The following is a 24,647-nucleotide window of genomic DNA, read 5'->3' as shown; positions in this document are numbered from 1 at the left end:
CTGTGTCCAGTTAAACCAGTCAAACCAGTTAAACCAGTCAAACCAGTCAAATCAAGAGTTAATTTGTGGAATTTCTTGCCTTCTTAATGTGTTTGAGACCATCAGTTGTGTTGTGCAGAGGCAGGGTTGGTGCACAGTTCTATACAGTGAAGAGACCTATTTGACTACAGTTCTAATCCATATTATGGCAAGAACCACTCAACTCAGTAAAGAGAAACGACAGCCCATCATTACTTTAAGACAGGAAGGTCAGTCAATCCGGAAAATTTCAGGAACTTTGAATGTATCCTCAAGTGGAGTTGCGAAAACCATCAAACGCTATGATGAAACTGGTTCTCATGAGGACCGCCCCAGGACAGGAAGACCAAGAGTTAGTAGTCTTCAAGACTGTTGGGAAACCATTCCAGGTGACTACCTCATGAAGCTGATTGAAAGAATGCCAAGAGTGTGCAAAGCTGTCATCAAAGCAAAAGGTGGCTACTTTGAAGAATCTAAAATATAAAACATATTCTGGTTTGTTGAGCATTTGTTTGTTTACCACATAATTCCATATGTGTTCCTTCATAGTTTGGACGTCTTCAATATTAATCTACAATGTAGAAAAAAATAAAAATAAAGAAAATGAAGGAAAAACATTGAATGAGAAGGTGTGTCCAAACTTTTGACTGGTACTGTAAACACATTATATATATATAATGTGTATATATATACATTATATATAATGTATATATATACATTATATAAATATATATACACATTATATATATATAATGTATATATATACATTAAATATATAATGTCTATATAAATATATATAATGTATATATATAATGTATATATATATATATACATTATATATATAATGTGTATATATATTTATATAATGTATATATATACATTATATATAATGTATATAAATATAAGGAGTTACCTGTAATGTTATTTAGTTTTAAAAACATTAAAGAATATAAAATGAACCTTTTTAAATGAAAGCAGCTGATTGTCGTCTAAACTTTGTGACTCTGAAGAGGAAGAAGAAGAAGACAAACGTCTGAAATACAATCAGTAGTATCACAATTTATTTATTTATGTTCAACACAAAGTAAATGTTAGTTCACCAGCTGTTCTATGTATTAATCAATCTGATAGAGATCAATCACATCTATAGGTCCATCTGATCGATCCAGAGAACCACACCAGGTCCAGACGTCAGAACCCCAGAACCAGGTCCAGATGTCAGAATGTCTGGACCTTCAGACCAAACCGGCCTCCAGACACATCTGGTAGAAGAGACCCTGAAGACGGAGCAGCTGAGACGGAGAGTCCACCTCTGCTATGGAGCCCCGGTCCATCACCACCACCCTGAGGACAGACAGACAGGGAGACAGACAGGTCAGACAGACAGGCAGACAACAAGACAGGTCAGTCAGACGAGTCAGAGAGACAGAGACAGGGCGAGAGGAGGACCTGGTGTAGTCCATGATGGTGTTGAGGCGGTGTGCGATGGTCAGGACGGTGCAGTCTTTGAACTGGGAGCGGATGGTGGACTGGATCAGCTGGTCCGTCTTCAGGTCCACAGCCGCTGTGGCTTCATCCAGAACCAGGATCCTGGTCTTCCTCAGCAGAGCTCGGGCCAAACACAGCAGCTGCCTCTGACCCAGACTGAAGACGGAGACATGAACAGAACCATTCAAACAGTTATGAAATATGAAGCCAGATCCTCTACACGTTTATGAAGCTGCTCATCAATGTTACTGAGATGTTTACAAAAAGGGGCGGGGTTTGCAGCATCTGACCAATCACAAACAAGGACAAGTTTTCTGTTAGCAGAGCGGCATATTTTACAAATGACGAGAAAACTGTAATATCAGAGAAATATGAAGACATTAAATCATAATTCAGACTAAAAGAGTTTCAAATGAGAAATGAAGGAAATAAAACCGTGACTGTGTTAACGTGTTTAAATGAGCAGATTAATAACATACATACCACAGATCTGAAGATAACATCATGTGTGTGTTGTATTACATTCATGTCTAGTCTGTGTCTGTTAAGCTCTGATTGGTCAGGAGGCGGAGCTTCCATCTTGAACATCACCTGCTCCGTTCAGCATCAGCTTCTGTGGTGATGCACCAGGTAAGCAGTGAACCAGAGTGAACCCTAAACCTCAATAACATAAATCCTGATCCTGGTTCAGGGTCCTGGTGTAGTGTAGTCTTACATGTCTGTCCTCTGCGTCGGTCAGGTGAACCTGGTCCAGGTGTGCTGCAGGTGGACTTACCTGAGGTTCTCTCCTCCTTCACAGCACTGATGGTTCAGTTTTTGAGGCAGTGCAGACACAAAGCTGCTCAGATGAGCCAGTTCCAGAGCTTTCCACAGATCCTCATCTGAACAGGTATCAAAGGGGTCCAGGTTCATCCTCAGGGAGCCAGAAAACAGGACCGGGTCCTGGGAGGGAAAGGTCAGAGGTCACCTTAAAGACTTTCACTAAGAAACAAGACAACATTCAATTCAATTCAGTTTATTTTGTAGAGCCCAGAATCACAAATTACAAATTTGCCTCAGAGGGCTTTAAATCTGTACACATGAGACATCCTCTGTCCTTACACCCTCACATCCTCTGTCCTTACACCCTCACCTCCTCTGTCCTTACACCCTCACATCCTCTGTCCTTACACCCTCACATCCCTGTCCTTACACCCTCACATCCTCTGTCCTTAGACCCTCCTCCTCTGTCCTTAGACCCTCACATCCTCTGTCCTTACACCCTCACATCCTCTGTCCTTACACCCTCACATCCTCTGTCCTTAGACCCTCACATCCTCTGTCCTTAGACCCTCACATCCTCTGTCCTTACACCCTCACATCATCCTCTGTCCTTAGACCCTCACATCCTCTGTCCTTAGACCCTCACCTCCTCTGTCCTTACACCCTCACATCCTCTGTCCTTACACCCTCACATCCTCTGTCCTTACACCCTCACATCCTCTGTCCTTAGACCCTCACCTCCTCTGTCCTTACACCCTCATCCTCTGTCCTTACACCTCCTCTGTCCTTAGACCCTCACATCCTCTGTCCTTAGACCCTCACATCCTCTGTCCTTAGACCCTCACATCCTCTGTCCTTAGACCCTCACTCCTCTGTCCTTACACCCTCCTCTGTCCTTTACACCTCTGTCCTTAGACCCTCACATCTCTGTCCTGTCCTCTGTCCACCCTCACATCCTCTGTCCTCACATCCTCTGTCCTTAGACCCTCACATCCTCTGTCCTTAGACCCTCACCATCCTCTGTCCTTCACATCCTCTGTCCTTACACCCTCACATCCTCTGTCCTTACACCCTCACATCCTCTGTCCATCCTCTGTCCTTAGACCCTCACATCCTCTGTCCTTACACCCTCACATCCTCTGTCCTTAGACCCTGTCCTCTGTTAGACCCTCACATCCTCTGTCCTTTATCCTCTGTCCTTAGACCCTCACATCCTCTGTCCTTACACCCTCACACCTCCTCTGTCCTTCATCCTCTGTCCTTAACCCTCACCTCCTCTGTCCTTAGACCCTCACATCCTCTGTCCTTACACCCTCACCTCCTCTGTCCTTAGACCCTCACATCCTCTGTCCTTACATCCTCTGACCCACATCCTCTGTCCACCTCCTCTGTCCTTAGACCCTCACATCCTCTGTCCTTAGACCCTCACCTCCTCTGTCCTTCCCTCATCACTTCATACGACACCTGGACATCATTATCAGCTGTTGATCCCATCATTGCAGGTTTTGTACAACAGTATTTGTACTGTACTACAGTATTTGTACCACGGTGCTTGTACCAGAGTACTTCCAGTACTGACCTGAGGGATGATGGTGATTCTGGATCGGAGGTCGTGAAGTCCGATATCAGCGATGTCGATTCCGTCGATGAAGATTCGTCCTTTTGCTGCTTCAAGAATCCTGAAGATTCCCAAAGCCAGAGACGACTTCCCGGCTCCCGTCCTCCCAACGATCCCCACCTGAAAATATGTATTTATTTAATAAGTATTAATTTAGTAGACATCATAACTCAGGTCATAAAACTATAACCGACAACCGACAAAGTATTTATTCTTCTGTTTTGCTTTAAATAAACCAGCACCAAGTATCTAAACTTCTCCAGTAAAAGTGTGTCTGGTTCTGCAGCCAATCACAGCCAACGATCTTCAGTGTAATCCAGCGTGTGATTGGCTCACTACAACACAGACAGCTGGGATTGTCTCCATACGGCTCTCAACATGGCGACGGCTGATCTGGGCGGCTAACGGTTCTAACAGTGCTAACAGAGCTAACAGTGCTAACCAGAGGGGTGGGGGTATAAATGAAGTACTGTGCTGGTATTCTATCACTATGCAGGTACTGGTACCTTCAGTACCATCACTCTCTCATATCAGACCTTCTCTCTGTCCTGGATGTTGATGCAGATCTCCTTCAGAGCCCAGTCCAGACCTCTACGGTACTGCAGCCCGTAGTCCTCAAACTGGAGGCTTCCTGTCTCCGGCCAGGCCGCCGGCAGCTTGCTGCCCTCCAGGGTCCACGGCGCCTGAGGGGGGACATCGGGTCATAAAACCTAACGAGACGTTTCTACGAGCTACAGGAGGACGGAGGTACATACCTCTTTGACGGTGCCGTCGTACTCTTTGACTCGCTCCACCGACACGATGTTGTTCTCCACGTCGGTCCAGGACCGAACGATCCAGCTCAGGATCCCCGTCACCTGCAGACAAAGAACCATCATCCAGCTGGAACGTCTTTGTCTCTTTGGTCTGTCTCTCAGAGGACGAACCAAAGAGACCAACCAACACAAAGAACCATCATCCAGCTGGACTGTGGGAGCTTTATATTTAATTATAGCATTTAGTTACTGTATCCATGAAGAGTATTGTTTTATTATTCTAGATGTTTGCTTTTTAGGTTTGATTGTTTTATATATTTAGATAGCTTTTTCTTTTGATAGTCATTTGTTTATTTAATATATATAGTTGTTGTTTAGTTTTTGGGTTTGTTGTTGTTTATGAGTTGGGTAACACTGGTTATCTATCTGAGTGGGCAGGTTTAGGACCAGCATGCATCTGGGTGGGCTGATGGTTTTAAACAGAGCAGGAGAGAAGACGACAGGATTTATTTATTTTGTTTTCTTGTTAGGTTTTGTTAAACAAATCATGAGGAACACAGAATCCTGTTTGTGTTTTACCTGCATAAACCACAAACCCCATGATGCATCAGCGGCCCTTTGATTGTAGTTTGGCTTTGATTTTTCTTTCTGAAATGTTATTTCAACTGTTCAAATATTCTGACTGTGACTCCTGAATGTAAAACAAGTTGCTGCTGGGAATCCGGTGAGGGATCACCTCCTTATTGTTTGTTTAATCTGTCACACCTGATGATACATATGAATAATGAATCTATGTTTTAGATTATGTTATTCCAATGATTATTGTCCTGTAGACGTTTAGATATTTTGATGCACAAACTAAAGCTGCAGTTTTTTTACAACCCTGAAATATTTAAATGATCAGCTGTTCACTAGTTCTTGGTGTAATCGTGAAAACTCCTTCAAGATTGTTTCTCCTCTGCTGGTTTTACGGAGGACCAAAGCGGTCCGTGGTCGTGCCTCCTGCTGTGGCCCGGCTGACACCCCCTGCTACTAGCACCATTATTATTATTAGTCACATTACTAATACTATTCCCTTTATCATTATTATAATTCCACTATAGTCATTGCTGCTTTTATGAGGACAGAGGATGTGAGGGTGTAAGGACAGAGGATGTGAGGGTCTAAGGACAGAGGATGTGAGGGTCTAAGGACAGAGGAGGTGAGGGTCTAAGGACAGAGGATGTGAGGGTGTAAGGACAGAGGATGTGAGGGTCTAAGGACAGAGGATGTGAGGGTCTAAGGACAGAGGATGTGAGGGTCTAAGGACAGAGGATGTGAGGGTCTAAGGACAGAGGATGTGAGGGTCTAAGGACAGAGGATGTGAGGGTCTAAGGACAGAGGATGTGAGGGTCTAAGGACAGAGGATGTGAGGGTGTAAGGACAGAGGATGTGAGGGTCTAAGGACAGAGGATGTGAGGGTGTAAGGACAGAGGATGTGAGGGTCTAAGGACAGAGGATGTGAGGGTGTAAGGACAGAGGAGGTGAGGGTGTAAGGACAGAGGATGTGAGGGTGTAAGGACAGAGGATGTGAGGGTGTAAGGACAGAGGATGTGAGGGTTAAGGACAGAGGATGTGAGGGTGTAAGGACAGAGGATGTGAGGGTTAAGGACAGAGGATGTGAGGGTTAAGGACAGAGGATGTCTCATGTGTACAGATTGTAAAGCCCTCTGAGGCAATTGTGATTTTTGGTTATACAAAATAAACTGAATTGAACCTGGAGGGAGTGAGACACCACCAGTCCCACGACGCCAGGGCTCAGCTCCTCCCGACCTCGCACCGACAGGACGGCTGACGCCAGAACCAGCAGGTTCCCCAGAAACTCCAGATTCACCGCCAGCCACCTGGAGACACCCGTTAAATACTTCAACGTGTGGAGAAGTACTTAGAAGTACTAAACCAGCAGAGACGTGATATAGAAACCTGAGTACAACATGAAGACAGTCTCTAACGTCATGAGGAACGTCGTTTAAATATCATCCATCAACCTGGTGGCGACGCAGCGGGGGAAGTACGCCTCCTGGTTGCAGTCGATGCGCCGGTCGGCCTGAAGGACGAAGCGCCGCTGTTCGCCGAAGGCCCGGATGACGGCGGCGCCCTGAACCGTCTCGTTGAAGTGGCTGTAGATCGGCGAGCGACTCACGGCCTCGAGGCGACGCAGCTGACACGACGACGCCACGTAGAAACTCTGTGAACCACAGAGAGAACCTGTTAGCAGGAGCTTCAGAAGAACCTTGTTTACGTCCAGACGGACCTTTACCTGTACGAAGACGTAGACGCAGGTGAGGGGGAGGAGCACCAGCCCGGTGAGGGGCGTGGCCAGCAGCAGGATGATGCACACCTCCAGCAGCTTGAACAGGTAGCCCAGCATCATCTTCAGCCCGTCGGGAATCATGCAGTCGATGGCGTCGACCTCTTTGGAGAAGCGGTTCAGCAGGTTCCCACTGGGCGTCACCTCGAAGAAAGACATGGGCGAGTGCATGACACTGTGGAGGAGGTCGGCGTGGAGCCGGCGGGACGCCACGACGCCGCCCAGAGCGATGGCCAGCGTCGTCCCGAACATGGCCATCCCTGAAACACCACAGGAACGGTCATCAATAATATATATATATATATATATATATATATATATATATATATGTTCAATGTGTCAGCTGACTCTCAGGTCACATGGTGTCATTTCCTGCATGTGAATCTATCTCTTAAAGGAACATTGTGTAACATTAATGTTTAGAAGTATAATATAATATTCTATGTTTTAATCAGTGTATAATGAAATCAAACTAAGAATCATTACGTTTTATTTAGCTTGTACAAAGCCATTTATAATTTCATGGGGAGCTGGTCCTCTTCCACTGAGTCGGCCATGTTTCTGTCACAGAACGGACAAACACTAACGAACAAACACTAATGAACACTAACGAACATTAACAAACACTAACGAACACTATCGAACATTAATGAACACTAACGAACATTAACAAACACTAACGAACATTAACGTACATTAACAAACATTAACGAACACTATCGAACATTAATAAACATTAACGAACACTATCGAACATTAATAAACACTAACGAACATTAACAAACACTAACGAACATTAACGAACATTAACGAACATTAACGAACATTAACGAACATTAACGAACACTAACGAACATTAACAAACACTAACGAACATTAACAAACATTAACAAACACTAATGAACACTAACGAACATTAACAAACATTAACAAACACTAATGAACACTAACGAACATTAACAAACATTAACAAACACTAATGAACACTAACGTACATTAACAAACATTAACGAACACTATCGAACACTAACGAACATTAACGAACATTAACGAACATTAACGAACACTAACGAACATTAACGAACATTAACAAACATTAACGAACATTAATAAACATTAACGAACATTAACAAACATTAACGAACATTAACGAACATTAACAAACATTAACGTACATTAACAAACATTAACGAACACTATCGAACATTAATAAACACTAACGAACATTAACAAACACTAACGAACATTAACGAACATTAACGAACATTAACGAACATTAACGAACATTAACGAACACTAACGAACATTAACAAACATTAACAAACACTAATGAACACTAACGAACATTAACAAACACTAACGAACATTAACAAACATTAACAAACACTAATGAACACTAACGAACATTAACAAACATTAACAAACACTAATGAACACTAACGAACATTAACAAACATTAACAAACACTAATGAACACTAACGTACATTAACAAACATTAACGAACATTAACGAACATTAACGAACATTAACGAACATTAACGAACATTAACGAACATTAACAAACATTAACGAACATTAACAAACATTAACAAACACTAATGAACACTAACGAACATTAACAAACATTAACAAACACTAATGAACACTAACGAACATTACAAACATTAACATTAACATTAACAAACATTAACAAACATTAACAAACATTAACGAACATTAATAAACATTAACGAACATTAACAAACATTAACGAACATTAACGAACATTAACGAACATTAACGAACATTAACAAACATTAACAAACATTAACAAACATTAACGAACACTATCGAACATTAACAAACACTAACGAACATTAACAAACATTAACAAACATTAACAAACACTAATGAACATTAACAAACATTAACAAACATTAACAAACACTAATGAACTAAAACATTAACAAACATTAACAAACACTAACGAACATTAACGAAACATTCGAACATTAACGAACATTAACGAACATTAACAAACATTAACAAACATTAACAAACATTAATAAACATTAACAAACATTAACAAACATTAACAAACATTAACGAACATTAACAAACATTAACGAACATTAATAAACACTAACGAACATTAACGAACATTAATAAACACTAACGAACATTAACGAACATTAACAAACATTAACGAACATTAATAAACATTAACGAACATTAACAAACATTAACGAACATTAACGAACATTAACAAACATTAACAAACATTAACAAACATTAACAAACATTAACAAACATTAACAAATAACGAACATTAACAAACATTAACAAACATTAACATTAACATTAACAAACATTAACAAACATTAACAAACATTAACAAACATTAAACATTAACAAACATTAACAAACATTAACAAACACTAACGAACATTAACAAACATTAACGAACATTAACAAACATTAACGAACATTAACAAACATTAACAAACACTATCGAACATTAACAAACATTAACAAACATTAACAAACACTAACGAACATTAACAAACATTAACGAACATTAACAAACATTAACAAACATTAACAAACATTAACGAACATTAACGAACATTAACGAACATTAACAAACATTAACGAACATTAACAAACATTAATAAACATTAACAAACATTAACAAACACTAATGAACACTAACGTACATTAACAAACATTAACGAACACTATCGAACATTAACAAACATTAACGAACATTAACGAACATTAACGAACATTAACGAACATTAACAAACATTAACAAACATTAACAAACATTAACAAACATTAACAAACACTAACAAACATTAACAAACACTAACAAACATTAACAAACACTAACGAACATTAACAAACACTAACGAACATTAACAAACATTAACGAACATTAACAAACATTAACAAACATTAACAAACATTAACAAACATTAACAAACATTAACGAACATTAACAAACATTAACAAACATTAACAAACATTAACAAACATTAACGAACATTAACAAACATTAACAAACATTAACAAACACTAACGAACATTAACAAACACTAACGAACATTAACAAACATTAACAAACATTAACAAACATTAACAAACAACATTAACAAACATTAACGAACATTAACAAACATTAACAAACATTAATAAACATTAACGAACATTAACAAACATTAACAAACATTAACAAACAGGACATGAGGACAGACAGAGGACATTAACAGGACATGAGGACAGAATACATGAACGAACACTAACATGAGGAGGACATGAGGACATGAGGACAGAGGACATGAGGACATGAGGACAGAGGACATGAGGACAGAGGACATGAATTGACTGATACTGACCGATGTCTTTGTTCTTCATTCTTAAACAAACAGGGACTTTTCTGTTGTAAACATTAATGCTCTAAAAACAATATTAGTTATATTTATTTAATTAATAAATAACTAAATAACTGTTTTTTAAAGCAATTATCTAGTCATGAAGAAGATCAGAGTATTGATCAGATTATCTCCTATGAGTAATAAAACCCTAAAGATATCTCTCTATAAGGGGAGGAGCTTGTTGTTGGTTGTGATCTGAATCTTCTCCACTAGGGGTCACTAAACTCTCTCTGCTTCATTCAACCTGAAATGAGAAAGAGAGAGAGCAGAGAATCTACGTGGTCCTTCATGTTCATGTCCTTCATAGTGAACGTGGTAACGGTGACCTGTCTGTCTCTCGCTCATGTGATGAGTCTCTTGACCTCTGACCCCTGACCTCTGACCCCTGACCTCTGACCCTGACCCACCCTGAGTGAAGCCCAGCGCGGCGAACACGCTCAGCTTCAGCTCGTGGTCGCTCTGCGTGCCGTTGACCGGCGGCTCGTCGGCCCACAGGCTCAGCCAGTAGCTGTAGGCCAACGAGGCGGCCTGCTGGAAGCCACAGAGGAAGACGATGGTCATGATGAAGGTCAGGCCCACCGTCCGGAAGTACTCCCTGTACATCTGCAGCTTCACCTGACAGCAGAAGAAGAACTCCGTCAGTAACGTTAACACTTCTGAGAGAACACGTAACCCGTAACCATGGAGACAAGGACCCACCCGTCCTGTGTGAGCCTTGTCAGCCTCCGTCAGTTTCCCAGCATCCTCAGCGTCCAAGTCCTGATCAACAACCTCCATCACCTGAACACTGGCACTGCTCATATCACAGCTGGAACACACACACACACACACACACACACACACACACACACACACACACACACACACACACACACACACACACACACACACACATCAGATCACACATCAGATCAATATACAAAGGCTTGAAGGGTTTCAGGTTATGAATATATCTTTATGACATCACAGCAGAAAACTGAATAAATCAACAGTGAATGAAATACAAAATATGTTTTGAGCTTCAAACAACAACAACTTGTGTTTTAACATTTAAAAAAGAACCAATCAGATTATCAATCATTCAGACTATTATTAATCACATATAAGGCTGACATGTATATACTGTATACATATATATAAATATATATTATCTTTATACCTGATCAGCTGCTCCTGAGAAAGATCGATGGAGAAATCAGTCATACGACAGGACTTCCTGCTGCCTACACACACATACACACACACACACACACACACACACACACACACACACACACACACACACACACACACACACACACACACACACATTACATGTACATTCCACACAACATAAATGAGACTAGTTTCTGTGGTTTCGTTCTCCGTTAGTTTACTTTCTGTGGTTTCGTTCTCCGTTAGTTTACTTTCTGTGGTTTCGTTCTGCTGACGGTTCAGTTCCATGTCTTACTCTTGTCTCTGGGGGCGGAGCTTTCTCTGCGCTGGTTTCCATTGAAGGTGTGGATGAATTTGGCAAAGGCTCCCTTCCTCTCCATCAGCTCCACGTAGGAGCCCATCTCTGAGATCTGACCCTCCACCATCACCAGGATCAGGTCTGCCTTACACAGGAAGCCGAGGCCGTGTGTCACCAGAACCCGGGTCTGAGAGAACACATCACATCAGCTGACTCGTTCATATAAAGAGAACAAACCAACACTGGAGAGAATCCTGTAAGTTCATCATCTTCATCAGCGTAAAGGTGGACCCGGTTTCACTAATCTCCATGGCAACCCGCCGGCTGGCCTGTGCTGATGTGGATCGGTTGATCGGGTACCGGGTCTCACCTTGTCCTTGAGGAGTCCTCTGGGTCCGATGACTCGATCAAAGATGTGTTGTCCTACGTGAGCGTCGACGGCCGACAGCGGGTCGTCCAGCAGGTAAACATCTGATCTCCTGTAGACGGACCGGGCCAGACTCACCCTCTGCCTCTGACCTCCAGACAGGTTCACACCCTGAAGTCATCAACACACCGCCATCGACTACTGGTGAACCAACCCACAGTCAAACTGACCACAACAAACAGTCAGAACCACAACAAACAGTCAGAACCACAACAAACAGGAAACAACAGTCAGAACAACAAACAGGAAACAACAAACAGGAAACAACAAACAGGAAACAACAAACAGGAAACAACAAACAGTCAGAACGACAGCAAACAGGAAACAACAGTCAGAACAACAAACAGTCAGAAAGACAACAAACAGGAAACAAACAGTCAGAACGACAACAGTTAGAACGACAACAAACAGGAAACAAAAAAACAGGAAACAACAGTCAGAACAACAAACAGTCAGAACAACAAACAGTCAGAACGACAAACAGAGCAAAAAACAGTCAGAACAACAACAAACAGAAAACAACAAACAGGAAACAACAAACAGGAAACAACAATCAGGAAACAACAAACAGTCAGAACCACAACAAACAGGAAACAACAAACAGTCAGAACGACAGCAAACAGGAAACAACAGTCAGAACAACAAACAGTCAGAACAACAAACAGTCAGAACGACAACAAACAGGAAACAACAAACAGGAAACAACAAACAGGAAACAACAATCAGGAAACAACAAACAGTCAGAACCACAACAAACAGGAAACAACAAACAGTCAGAACGACAGCAAACAGGAAACAACAGTCAGAACAACAAACAGTCAGAACGACAACAGTCAGAACGACAACAAACAGGAAACAACAAACAGTCAGAACGACAACAAACAAAAGAACGACAAACAGTTAGATCATCTATATTTAAACATCAGGACGGACAGACAGGGGTTAAATTGCTAGGACAGACCTGTGTGTCTGTGTGTCTGTGTGTGTGTGTGTGTGTGTGTGTGTGTGGGGGGGTGTTGGTACCTTCTCCCCGATCTCGGTTCCGTCTCCGGCCGGCAGGAGGTCCAGGTCCGGCAGCAGAGCGCAGGCCTCCAGAACTCGATGGTACCAGGTCTCCTTCCTCTCTCCACCAAACAGGATGTTGTCCTTCAGAGAGGCATTCTGGATCCAGGCCTGCTGGGGGACGAAGGCCACCGAACCCTGAACCGCCAATGACAGAAGAACTGAGACCAGGTTCTACTGCAGAGTCATCAATACAACTTTATTAAATCTTTCTTGTCACATGATATTGCTTCATAACAGTCAGGAGTAGTTTTCCTGCAAACCTGCTGATAAACAAACAAACTTTACTTAAATGTCTTTTGTTGTCACCTTGACGGAGACGAAGCCACTCCTCCTCTCCATCTCTCCCAACATGGCCGACAGCAGAGACGACTTCCCGGAACCAACATGGCCGACCACGACCACCAGGGAGCCCGGCTGCACCTTCATGTTGATCCTCTGCAGACACGGCGGCCCGTCGCTGCTCCAGGAGAACCAGCCATCCTCGATCCTCACGCCGTCTCCGTCTGCAGACACAACAAGGTTCTATGTGGTTCTATGTGGTTCTAGATAATTTCATCAGTCTGTTAGTTAGTCATCAGATTCCTGTGTCTTTACATTTATGAATAAAGTTATAGATTTCTTTAAGTTGCTGCAGTGAGGTCCAAATGAAATGAATCCGTGAACCCGTTATGGTCTGCGTGGCGGTGTGGACGCTGCAGCGCTTTAAGCAGACGATAACGTTAGTAGCTGCCACAGAGGAAGCTCGTCCAATGAGGACGTCTCCTGTTCGTCCAATCAGTGCAGTTCTTTAGGTGCTTTGTCATCAATTATTCAGCTAATATTTATGAAACACTGAAGACGAGTCTCTGCTGAGCTCATTCATTCATACGGATCATGTGACTCTTCTCTCTACATCAGGAGACAACCTCTGGTTCTTTAAAGTGAAGTCAAAGCTTCATGTGTTAAAGCTGCTTTCTCTCTCCTGTCCACCAGGGGGCGACTCCTCTGGTTGTATAGAAGTCTATGAGAAAATGACTCTACTTCTCTCTTGATTTATTCCCTCAGTAAACATTGTAAACATGAGTTTATGGTCTCAATCTCTAGTTTCAAGTCTCTAGTTCTAGAGACGTCACAAAGTTCAACGCACAGGTGAACCGTCCTCAGACCACCTCACTGAAAGTAACCAAGTGTGAAAACATCCAACAGTTTCTCTTTGTGCTAAGCTAAGCTAACAGCTAGGCTAACAGTTCCGGACAGGTGTGTGTGGTGTCGTACCGGAGCTCTGAGGAAGTCTCTCTACGTTGTCACTCTTCAGTTCTTCTTGACTCAGGAAGTTTCCCAAACGTCTGAGCGAGACGACGGCCTGAAGACACACAGTCACATCATCGTCACATGACCCACCCATCAGTCAGCTGATCCATCATCCTGCACAAACCTGCTATTTTTTTATATATTGCTAATCTTTTATTCCCTTTAAAACACTAAACGTTATAACTGAGTAGAGATGAAGAAGCTGAGTCCAGATAGTTATTCTGCTGTCGTCACCAAACGGATAAAACAACCTGGAACCAGAACCGAGGAGAGTCCAGACAAACAGAACCACGCAGTGAAATGAAGCACAAAAGTCTCAGAGAGGAGATTTACTCAATTCCAAATCTGACTGGAGTCCAAAAAACACGTCAAGACGAAAAGTTCTATATCACACCAACTGATCCCAGAGCGGAGGCTCCTGATTGGCCTGGACTTGCCTGCATGGTGGTGCTCATGGCGAAGGGAAGCTGACTCAGAGGAGTTTTCAGGATGTTGATCAGAGCAACAGAGACAAAGATCTTCTGAGCGTCCAGAACGTTTCTCTCATCGATCAACACGTAGACGGCAAACACCGAGAAGGCGATCTGATCGGAGAGGATGGAAGACAAAACAATGACAACAATAAGCTTAACAATAATAATAATAATAACAATAATAACAATAATAACAATAATAACAATGATAATAATCAACTTCACGACCGGATGGGTTCATCTGAGAGAAAATAGGAAAAGAAGAAGGTTTGTGTTTGTTCTGTTGGTAACCATGGCAACACTGAACCCACAGCTGACCAATCCCTGAGGGAGGAGGCTGTGACATCACAGTCAGGTGAGCGACTCACCAAGAAGGAGGAGGAGTTGAAGGAGGCCAGAGAGACGGAGTGGAGGACCTGAGACGTCTTCAGGGCCTCAAGTTCTCCGTCTCTCAGGACGCCAACCCGCCGGAGGAACGCTTCCTCCCAGGCGTAGAACTTCAGGATCTTCACACCGCTCAGGATCTCGTTCATCAGTTTGAGACGACCGTCCGTGAACTTCATCTGAACCTCCTGAGGAACGCCACCGTCATGTTGATCAGCTCTGAACCCAGCGATCAATATCTTCTGATTAAGAGCGTTAAACTTTTCTCTCACCTGAAGTTTGCTTCTCACTTTAGCGATGAATCCGTTCAGAGGAAAAATCAGAACCACGGCAATGATACCAGCGAGAGCAGACAGACCTAGGAGCTGTCAATCAATCAATCAATCAATCAATCAATCAATCAATCAATCAATCAATCAATCAATCAATCAATCAATCAATCAATCAATCAATCACAGAGGCTGTCAGCCAGATGAGGATCAGTCTAAACTAGACTAGAAGAAAACATGACACAACAGGCGGCCATCTTCTTTTCCTTTACCTGCCACAGGAAGTAGAAGCAGAGAGCGATCTCGATGGGCGTGACCCAAAGACTGTTGAAATAAACTACAAAGTCCATCAGCTTCTGAGTGTCGGCTGAAACCAGATTAATGATCTCTCCCAGAGTGCACTGCTGTCGCGCCACACTGCTGATCACCAGAGACTGAAGATTCAAAAACCAAAAAAACTTTATTGACTTTATTGAGCCTCGGTGATGACATCAGTGTTTCCAGATGTTGAGGACAGGTCTGTCTTCATCGTAGTATTGTGTGTACTCTGTATATATATATATATATATATATATATATATATATATATATATATATATATATATATATATATATATATATATATGCACCTTCCGGTAGACGAGTCCCATGATGGCCGTCTTCAGCCTCATCCCCACAGTGAAGCAGTGGAACATGTACTGGTGGTGGAGGAGCGACTGCAGACAGGACAGCAGGAAGAGCAGCGAGGCGAACAGGAAGCCTTTCCACAGCGCAGCGTCCTCGTCACGCATGAAGCCCAGCAGCAGACTGACAACAACAAACAACAACAACAACAAACAACAACAACAACAACAACAACAACAACAACAACAACAACAAACTGTGAACCGTCATCACCAACAACATTAACCATAAACACCAACCACATTAAATACTAATAACATGAATAACTAACCTAACGTGACCTCTCTGACCTCTCTGACTCACCTGAGCACCTGTGGCACGGCAAACATGAAGGCGTCATGCAGGAGGAGACACAGCGTCCCACACAGGAAGTACAGCCCGAAGCTCCGCCCCAAAGCGCGTAGGAGGAAGAGGCCGTAGCCCCGCCCCTTCCTGTTCTTCCTCAGCAGCTGTGTTTTTTCTGTCGGTGCGGCAGAACCACCGAGCCAGGACCGGGACCAGGACCGGGTACAGGACCGGGACCAGTATGGTTCAAAACCATCAGGCTCCTCCCTACAGAACATCAAAACAAACAAGCAGGCTCGGTTACTTTTTACATTACATTACAGTCATGTAGCAGACGCTTTTATCCAAAGCGACTTACAGGAAGTGTGTTCAACATAGGTATTCAAGAGAACTACTAGTCACCAGAAGTCATCAGTGCATCTCCTTTCTTAAACAAGCATCTAAGAGCATAAACCAGAGCAAAAGTACAGAAACAAACTAATATGATACAATAAGAGGAAGGCTCAGGTACTTCTTTATCAGGTAGTACTTCTTTATCAGGTAGTACTTCTTTATCAGTAGTACTTCTTTATCAGGTAGTACTTCTTTATCAGGTAGTACTTTTCAGGTAGTACTTCTTTATCAGGTTCTTCTTTATCAGTAGTACTTTTTATAGTACTTCTTTATCAGGTACTTCTTTATAGTACTTCTTTATCAGTAGTACTTCTTTATCAGGTACTTCTGTATCAGGTAGTACTTCTTTATCAGGTAGTACTTCTTTATCAGGTAGTACTTTATCAGGTTTATCAGGTAGTACTTCTTTATCAGGTAGTGCTTCTTTATCAGGTAGTACTTCTGTATCAGGTAGTACTTCTTTATCAGGTAGTACTTCTTTATCAGGTAGTACTTCTTTATCAGGTAGTGCTTCTTTATCAGTAGTACTTCTTTATCAGGTAGTACTTCTTTATCAGGTAGTACTTCTTTATCAGGTAGTACTTCTTTATCAGGTAGTACTTCTTTATCAGTAGTACTTCTTTATCAGGCAACCAGTCACCCCGAGGCAGCAGAGAGGAGTGGTGGGGGGTGTAGGGCTTCATGGCCTGGAGATAGGAAGGAGCTGTTCCTCTCACTGCCCTGTAGGCACCAGAGTCTGTAACTGGATGCTCCTACAGGGAGCCGGTGTGGAGGACGGAGAAGGGGAGTTGTGTGGGAGAACTTGGGTCATTGAACACCAGACGAGCTGCAGCTTTCTGGACGAGCTCCAGAGGTCTGATGGCCGACGCCGGGGCTCCAGTAGTGAGTTGCAGTAGTCCAGGCGGGAGATGACCAGAGCCTGTAGAGCACCTGCACCGTCTCCTCAGGGAGGAAGGGGAGAATCCTCCTGATGTTGTAGAGGAGGAGTCTGCAGGAGCCTGTGACCGATGCAATGTTTGCTGAGAACGACAGTTGGTCGTCCAGGGTCACACCCAGATTCCTCACAGTCCGAGTTGGCGTCACCACGGCATCATCAATGGTGATGGACAGGTCTCATCAATGGTGATGGACAGGTCTCATCAATGGTGATGGACAGTCCCTTCCCCGGGAGGAACAGTAGCTCGGTTTTGTCCAGGTTGAGCTTCAGGTGGTGTGTCGCCATCCACTTCGAGATTACTTTTGGGGGCGGGGCCTGAACTCACCTGTAATAAAGCTTCTGTTTTAGCTTTTGACTGTGTTTTACCAATCCACCACAGCCATCCTTCAGTTACAAACACAAACACCTGAAGGTCATGGGGGGGGGCTTCAGGAGAGAAGCAGGGAACACCTGGACAGGTAGCCATTCAATCACAGTTACACAACCAATTTATATTTGTCATGTTTCAGGAAGAAGCCTTGATCATTTCATTTACCTCAATCTGTTTCACATTAAAAGCCTCCCAGTGAGTCACAGTGACATAACAGTGACATCACAGTGACATCACAGTGACATCACAGTGACCACTGTCTTTAATTCTCTGTTTTTCATTTATTACTATTCTGATTTAACATAATATATATATATATTTAATATATTATATTATATAAATATTCAATATATTAATCTAAAAATGTAATGTAAATTGTCGTACTGCAGCTTTTTGCAGTTCTGAGTCCAGAACTTCTCCAAGTCTGTCATGATCCGGATTGATGAGTCCTGGTCCCGCAGAGACCAGAGGTCTGCAGCCAGCAGGGGTCGCCGGTATCCCTGAACCACCAAACTGACAGGAGGACAAAACACAACAGGATTTTTTATGAATATTGATGTACCTATTTTTATTATCATAATGAGTAATAGTAGTAGTACTGGTAGTAGTAGTAGTAGTAGTAGTAGTAGTAGTAGTAGTAGTATTAGTAGTAGTAGTAGTAGTAGTAGTAGTAGTAGTAGTAGTAGTAGTAGTAGTAGTAGTAGTAGTAGTAGTAGTATTAGTAATAGTAGTAATAGTAATAGTAGTAGTAGTAGTAGTAGTAGTAGTAGTAGTATAGTAATAGTAGTAATAGTAATAGTAATAGTAGTAATAGTAATAGTAGTAGTAGTAGTAGTAGTAGTAGTAATAGTAATAGTAATAGTAGTAGTAGTAATAGTAGTAGTAGTAATAGTAGTAGAGTTATGTTTCATCATGTTTCATCTGAAGATTTGAATTCATTCATAAATCTGAGTTCTGCATGACTATCACAATAAAAGCCTTTCGTGTTCCACAACATCGAGGTTGTTGTCATGAGACAAAGATGATGTAATGATCACAATGAGTTGTGTTGCTGTTTGGTGTTCGTACTTGCTGAACCAGAAGAAGAAAAACCTGGAGAGAAACGAGGCGTCTTCTTCTGGACATCGGTTCTAACCAGAAAAAGAGTTTACAGATTACAAATTACAGATCAATTACATGGTTTTATAACGACCACACAGCCAATAAAGACTTTACAGTGACAGTGGTGATGACAAACATAGGCGTGTCTTACCTGGATGTAGGTGTGTGTGTGTTACCTGGACGTAGGTGTGTGTTACCTGGACGTAGGTGTGTGTGTGTTACCTGGACGTAGGTGTGTGTTACCTGGACGTAGGTGTGTGTTACCTGGACGTAGGTGTGTGTGTGTTACCTGGATGTAGGTGTGTGTTACCTGGATGTAGGTTTGTGTTACCTGGACGTAGGTGTGTGTGTGTTACCTGGACGTAGGTGTGTGTTACCTGGATGTAGGTGTGTGTTACTGGATGTAGGTGTGTGTTACTCTGGACGTGGACGTAGGTGTGTGTGTGTTACCTGGACGTAGGTGTGTGTTACCTGGACGTAGGTGTGTGTTACCTGGACGTAGGTGTGTGTGTGTTACCTGGACGTAGGTGTGTGTTACCTGGACGTAGGTGTGTGTTACCTGGACGTAGGTGTGTGTGTGTTACCTGGACGTAGGTGTGTGTTACCTGGATGTAGGTGTGTGTTACCTGGACGTAGGTGTGTGTGTGTTACCTGGATGTAGGTGTGTGTTACCTGGATGTAGGTTTGTGTTACCTGGACGTAGGTGTGTGTGTGTTACCTGGACGTAGGTGTGTGTGTGTTACCTGGACGTAGGTGTGTGTTACCTGGACGTAGGTGTGTGTGTGTTACCTGGACGTAGGTGTGTGTGTGTTACCTGGATGTAGGTGTGTGTGTGTTACCTGGATGTAGGTGTGTGTTACCTGGATGTAGGTTTGTGTGTGTTACCTGGACGTAGGTGTGTGTGTGTTACCTGGACGTAGGTGTGTGTGTGTTACCTGGACGTAGGTGTGTGTTACCTGGACGTAGGTGTGTGTGTGTTACCTGGACGTAGGTGTGTGTGTGTTACCTGGACGTAGGTGTGTGTGTGTTACCTGGACGTAGGTGTGTGTTACCTGGATGTAGGTTTGTGTTACCTGGACGTAGGTGTGTGTGTGTTACCTGGACGTAGGTGTGTGTGTGTTACCTGGACGTAGGTGTGTGTGTGTTACCTGGATGTAGGTGTGTGTTACCTGGACGTAGGTGTGTGTTACCTGGACGTAGGTGTGTGTGTGTTACCTGGACGTAGGTGTGTGTTACCTGGATGTAGGTTTGTGTTACCTGGACGTAGGTGTGTGTGTGTTACCTGGACGTAGGTGTGTGTGTGTTACCTGGACGTAGGTGTGTGTGTGTTACCTGGATGTAGGTGTGTGTTACCTGGACGTAGGTGTGTGTGTGTTACCTGGACGTAGGTGTGTGTTACCTGGACGTAGGTGTGTGTGTGTTACCTGGACGTAGGTGTGTGTTACCTGGACGTAGGTGTGTGTGTGTTACCTGGACGTAGGTGTGTGTTACCTGGACGTAGGTGTTCTTTTCAGAGAGTGGGCGTCGGTCAGAGAAGCAGCTGAGGATGAGCTCAATGAGTTGGAGTGTAAAACAGATGAAGAACGCAACGAAACGAGCAGCTTCTGATGAAAAACCCTGAAACAACAGAGAGCAAAGATGAACGTATTTAATATTGAGACTGTTTCTCCTTCATAGAACCACGTAGACTGAACAGACTGTTTCTCCTTCATAGAACCACGTAGACTGAACAGACTGTTTCTCCTTCATAGAACCACGTAGACTGAACAGACTGTTTCTCCTTCATAGAACCACGTAGACTGAACCGACTGTTTCTCCTTCATAGAACCACGTAGACTGAACAGACTGTTTCTCCTTCATAGAACCACGTAGACTGAACAGACTGTTTCTCCTTCATAGAACCACGTAGACTGAACAGACTGTTTCTCCTTCATAGAACCACGTAGACTGAACAGACTGTTTCTCCTTCATAGAACCACGTAGACTGAACAGACTGTTTTCCTTGATAAAACGACTGAACAGACTGTTCTGACCGACTGAACCAAGTTGAACAGACTGACTTCTGTTGAGAAACACTCGTGTGTCAGTCCATGTAATTATCAGCTCCATTTGAACGGCTTTCTAAGAAATGGTTCAGTCCATGTAACACAGCTCCACACACACAGAAACACACACACACACACACACACACACACACACACACACACACACACACACACACACACACACACACACTTCACACATGCAGAGGAAAGAACATTCAGAGCTGTGAAATACTGCAGCTGAAGGAGAAGAACTGGGAGAACAAACCAAGATGATCTCACATTTACACCTGATACCTATATGAGATCTGGTTCTGGAGAACTGGATAAAGAAAGTGTGTAAATGTGGGTTCAAACTGGACCAGGACCAAATAACCTCTTTAGATGAGCAGCACTCAGAACACACACTTTGAGTCAGAGCAGGTTCAACATAAGAGAGACAAAGAAAACGTGGATCATGGACCACAACAGGTCAACTCCTCCAGTGTGTTCTGGTTTGTACCGGGTCTCTTCCTCCTCAGAGAGTCCAGGAGGATCCAGATCAGATGTTGAACCACCTCAGCTGACTCCTTTCAACATGAAGGAGCAGTGGTTCTCCTCCTCCTCTCTAAGACCAGAGTCCAGATACCCTGCAATGGGAAAGTCATTTCATACAGACTCTTGGATCCACCATTTCATCATTTCTGTCACCACCCAGAGACCAGGACCAGAGAGGACCATTGATCCACTGTTCTAGTCCAGAACTTCACCATCAGGATCAGCTCCCTCTGAACCTCCACAGTCCGATACAGAGTCCAGATCACGGCTGAGTCTGCATCAATGTGCCTGTTGACCTCAATTACTGTTATTCAGGGGAAACCAGCAGCTCTCTGGCGGTTCTCTTCAGAACCTCCACACCTCCATCCAGGACTCTGGTTCCAGTCAGAGCCGTGTAGAGGGGAATCCAACTTTATCAACTTGGAACAGCTCCGCCTGACACACCAGCTCTGGTTCACCAGTTCCTTCCATAAGATCTCTGGTTCCTTCCATAATAACTCTGGTTCCTTCCATAACATCTCTGGATCCTTCCATAACATCTCTGGTTCCTTCCATAACATCTCCGGTTCCTTCCATAACATCTCTGGTTCCTTCCATAACATCTCCAGTTCCTTCCTTACCAGCTCTGGTTCCTTCCTTGCCGGCTTCGGTTCCTTCCTTACCGGCTCCGGTTCCTTCCATAAGATATCTGGTTCCTTCCATAAGATCTTTGGTTCCTTTCATAACATCTCTGGTTCCTTCCATAACATCTCTGGTTCCTTTCCCATCGGCTCCGGTTCCTTCCTTACCAGCTCCAATTTCCTTCCTTACGGGCTCTGGTTCCTTCCATAACATCTCAGGTTCCTTCCATAACATCTCCGGTTCCTTCCTTACCGGCTCTGGTTCCTTCCATAACATCTCTGGTTCCTTCCATAACATCTCCGGTTCCTTCCATAACATCTCCGGTTTCTTCCTTACCGGCTCTGGTTCCTTCTTTGCCGGCTTCGGTTCCTTCCTTACCAGCTCTGGTTCCTTTCCCATCGGCTCCGGTTCCTTCCTTACCGGCTCCAAGTTCCTTCCATAACATCTCAGGTTCCTTCCATAACATCTCCGGTTCCTTCCATAACATCTCTGGTTCCTTTCCCATTGGCTACGGTTCCTTCCTTACAGGCTCTGGTTCCTTCCAGATTATCTCCAGTTATTTCCTTGGCAGCTCTGGTTCCATCATACAGAAGAGATTTTGTTCCCTGCTACATTTGCAAACTGCTGCAGAAAGTGTGAAAAAATAAAACTATTGATACCTGATCAATGATCTGCTCGATGTCCACCTTCAGAGGAACGAGGGAGCAAAGAACCAGCAGAGTCCAGAATACGAAGAGGAGGAACGAAGAACGACTGCCCTTCATCCTCTCTACCTGGATTATTACAACAGCAAGAACCTGAGGAAAAGGAGGAGGAGAAGAGGAGGAGAAGAGGAGGAGGTTTCAGTAGTTTAAAAACAGATGAGAAACAGTTTTGATTGATTCCTGAGGAACCAGAGGAACCGACCAGAGTGAGGCTCCTGATCATCGGACCAATCAGGATCAACAGGTGGTTCTGAATGTCTTCATTCTTCTTCACCAGGAAGTAAAATATCTCCAAAAGACCAAAGGAAGCCAGACTGAGACCCAGGAGCTGCAACAGAGTCCACAGAGACCACGGAGACCAGGTTTAGACCAGAGAATAGAGAGACCAGGTTTAGACCAGAGAGTAGAGAGACCAGGTTTAGACCAGAGAGTAGAGAGACCAGGTTTAGACCAGAGAGTAGAGAGACCAGGTTTAGACCAGAGAGTAGAGAGACCAGGTTTAGACCAGAGAGTAGAGAGACCAGGTTTAGACCAGAGAATAGAGAGACCAGGTTTAGACCAGAGAATAGAGAGACCAGGTTTAGACCAGAGAATAGAGAGACCAGGTTTAGACCAGAGAATAGAGAGACCAGGTTTAGACTAGAGACCAGAGAGACCAGGTTTAGACCATTGACCAGAAAGAAAAGGTTTAGACCAGATACCACAAATATAGGATTCAGACCAGATTGAGACCACAGAGACCAGGTTTAGACCACAAAAACAGAGTTAGACCGCCGTTAGCAAAGAGAGAACTCTGAGTCCTGAACCTGTACCGGATTTAGCCTCAGCCCTGATTCATACCGTCTTGCTGCAGCAGAGTTTGGACAGTGGAATGATGCCTTGGTGTGGGCGGAGCTGCAGGTACAACAGGTAAAGAGGGGAACAGGTCCAAAGGTAAACACAGGGGAACCAAACCAGTACAGTGTGCTGGAAACACTGGGTCAGGTCTGGTTTTGAGGTGTACCAGGTCAGGTTCCAGTCCTAAAACCAGAAAACACTGTCAGTGTACACATGTCACAGTCAAAGACTTATCTGAAAATGCATAACAGGTGAGATCTGTGTAAACATGTAAACAGGTGAGATATGGGTAAACAGGTGAGATATGTCTAAACAGGTAAACAGGTGAGATGTGTGTAAACATGTAAACAGGTGAGATGTGTGTAAA

General features: G+C 43.4%; 1 protein-coding gene across 1 annotated transcript in view; it reads right to left on the bottom strand.

Annotated features, from left to right (window-relative positions):
- Positions 1–1,151: 1,151 nt before the first annotated feature.
- Positions 1,152–24,647, bottom strand: part of LOC129110269 (multidrug resistance-associated protein 1-like) — a 24,071-nt gene continuing 575 nt past the window's right edge. Inside the window, exons 2-31 of the mRNA XM_054622461.1 lie at positions 24,284–24,463; positions 23,646–23,771; positions 23,399–23,536; positions 21,031–21,156; positions 19,507–19,568; positions 18,823–18,951; positions 18,027–18,073; positions 16,757–16,925; positions 16,399–16,576; positions 16,042–16,203; positions 15,773–15,865; positions 15,485–15,688; positions 15,081–15,227; positions 14,608–14,695; positions 13,660–13,856; positions 13,312–13,488; positions 12,232–12,399; positions 11,859–12,048; positions 11,568–11,631; positions 11,108–11,216; positions 10,816–11,023; positions 6,941–7,251; positions 6,669–6,868; positions 6,398–6,524; positions 4,642–4,743; positions 4,423–4,569; positions 3,848–4,006; positions 2,282–2,448; positions 1,468–1,662; positions 1,152–1,362 (exon numbers count right to left, since the gene is read on the bottom strand). Of these exons, the coding sequence (XP_054478436.1) occupies positions 1,254–1,362; positions 1,468–1,662; positions 2,282–2,448; positions 3,848–4,006; positions 4,423–4,569; positions 4,642–4,743; positions 6,398–6,524; positions 6,669–6,868; positions 6,941–7,251; positions 10,816–11,023; positions 11,108–11,216; positions 11,568–11,631; positions 11,859–12,048; positions 12,232–12,399; positions 13,312–13,488; positions 13,660–13,856; positions 14,608–14,695; positions 15,081–15,227; positions 15,485–15,688; positions 15,773–15,865; positions 16,042–16,203; positions 16,399–16,576; positions 16,757–16,925; positions 18,027–18,073; positions 18,823–18,951; positions 19,507–19,568; positions 21,031–21,156; positions 23,399–23,536; positions 23,646–23,771; positions 24,284–24,463 (4,479 nt within the window). The 3' untranslated portion in view covers positions 1,152–1,253. The remainder of the gene's footprint in view (positions 1,363–1,467; positions 1,663–2,281; positions 2,449–3,847; positions 4,007–4,422; positions 4,570–4,641; positions 4,744–6,397; positions 6,525–6,668; positions 6,869–6,940; positions 7,252–10,815; positions 11,024–11,107; positions 11,217–11,567; positions 11,632–11,858; positions 12,049–12,231; positions 12,400–13,311; positions 13,489–13,659; positions 13,857–14,607; positions 14,696–15,080; positions 15,228–15,484; positions 15,689–15,772; positions 15,866–16,041; positions 16,204–16,398; positions 16,577–16,756; positions 16,926–18,026; positions 18,074–18,822; positions 18,952–19,506; positions 19,569–21,030; positions 21,157–23,398; positions 23,537–23,645; positions 23,772–24,283; positions 24,464–24,647) is intronic.

This window comes from Anoplopoma fimbria, chromosome 20 (assembly GCF_027596085.1).
Source record: "Anoplopoma fimbria isolate UVic2021 breed Golden Eagle Sablefish chromosome 20, Afim_UVic_2022, whole genome shotgun sequence".
Taxonomy (NCBI): domain Eukaryota; kingdom Metazoa; phylum Chordata; class Actinopteri; order Perciformes; family Anoplopomatidae; genus Anoplopoma; species Anoplopoma fimbria.
The sequence above is the reverse complement of the archived record's forward strand: the minus strand, read 5'-3'. Positions and strand labels throughout refer to the sequence as shown.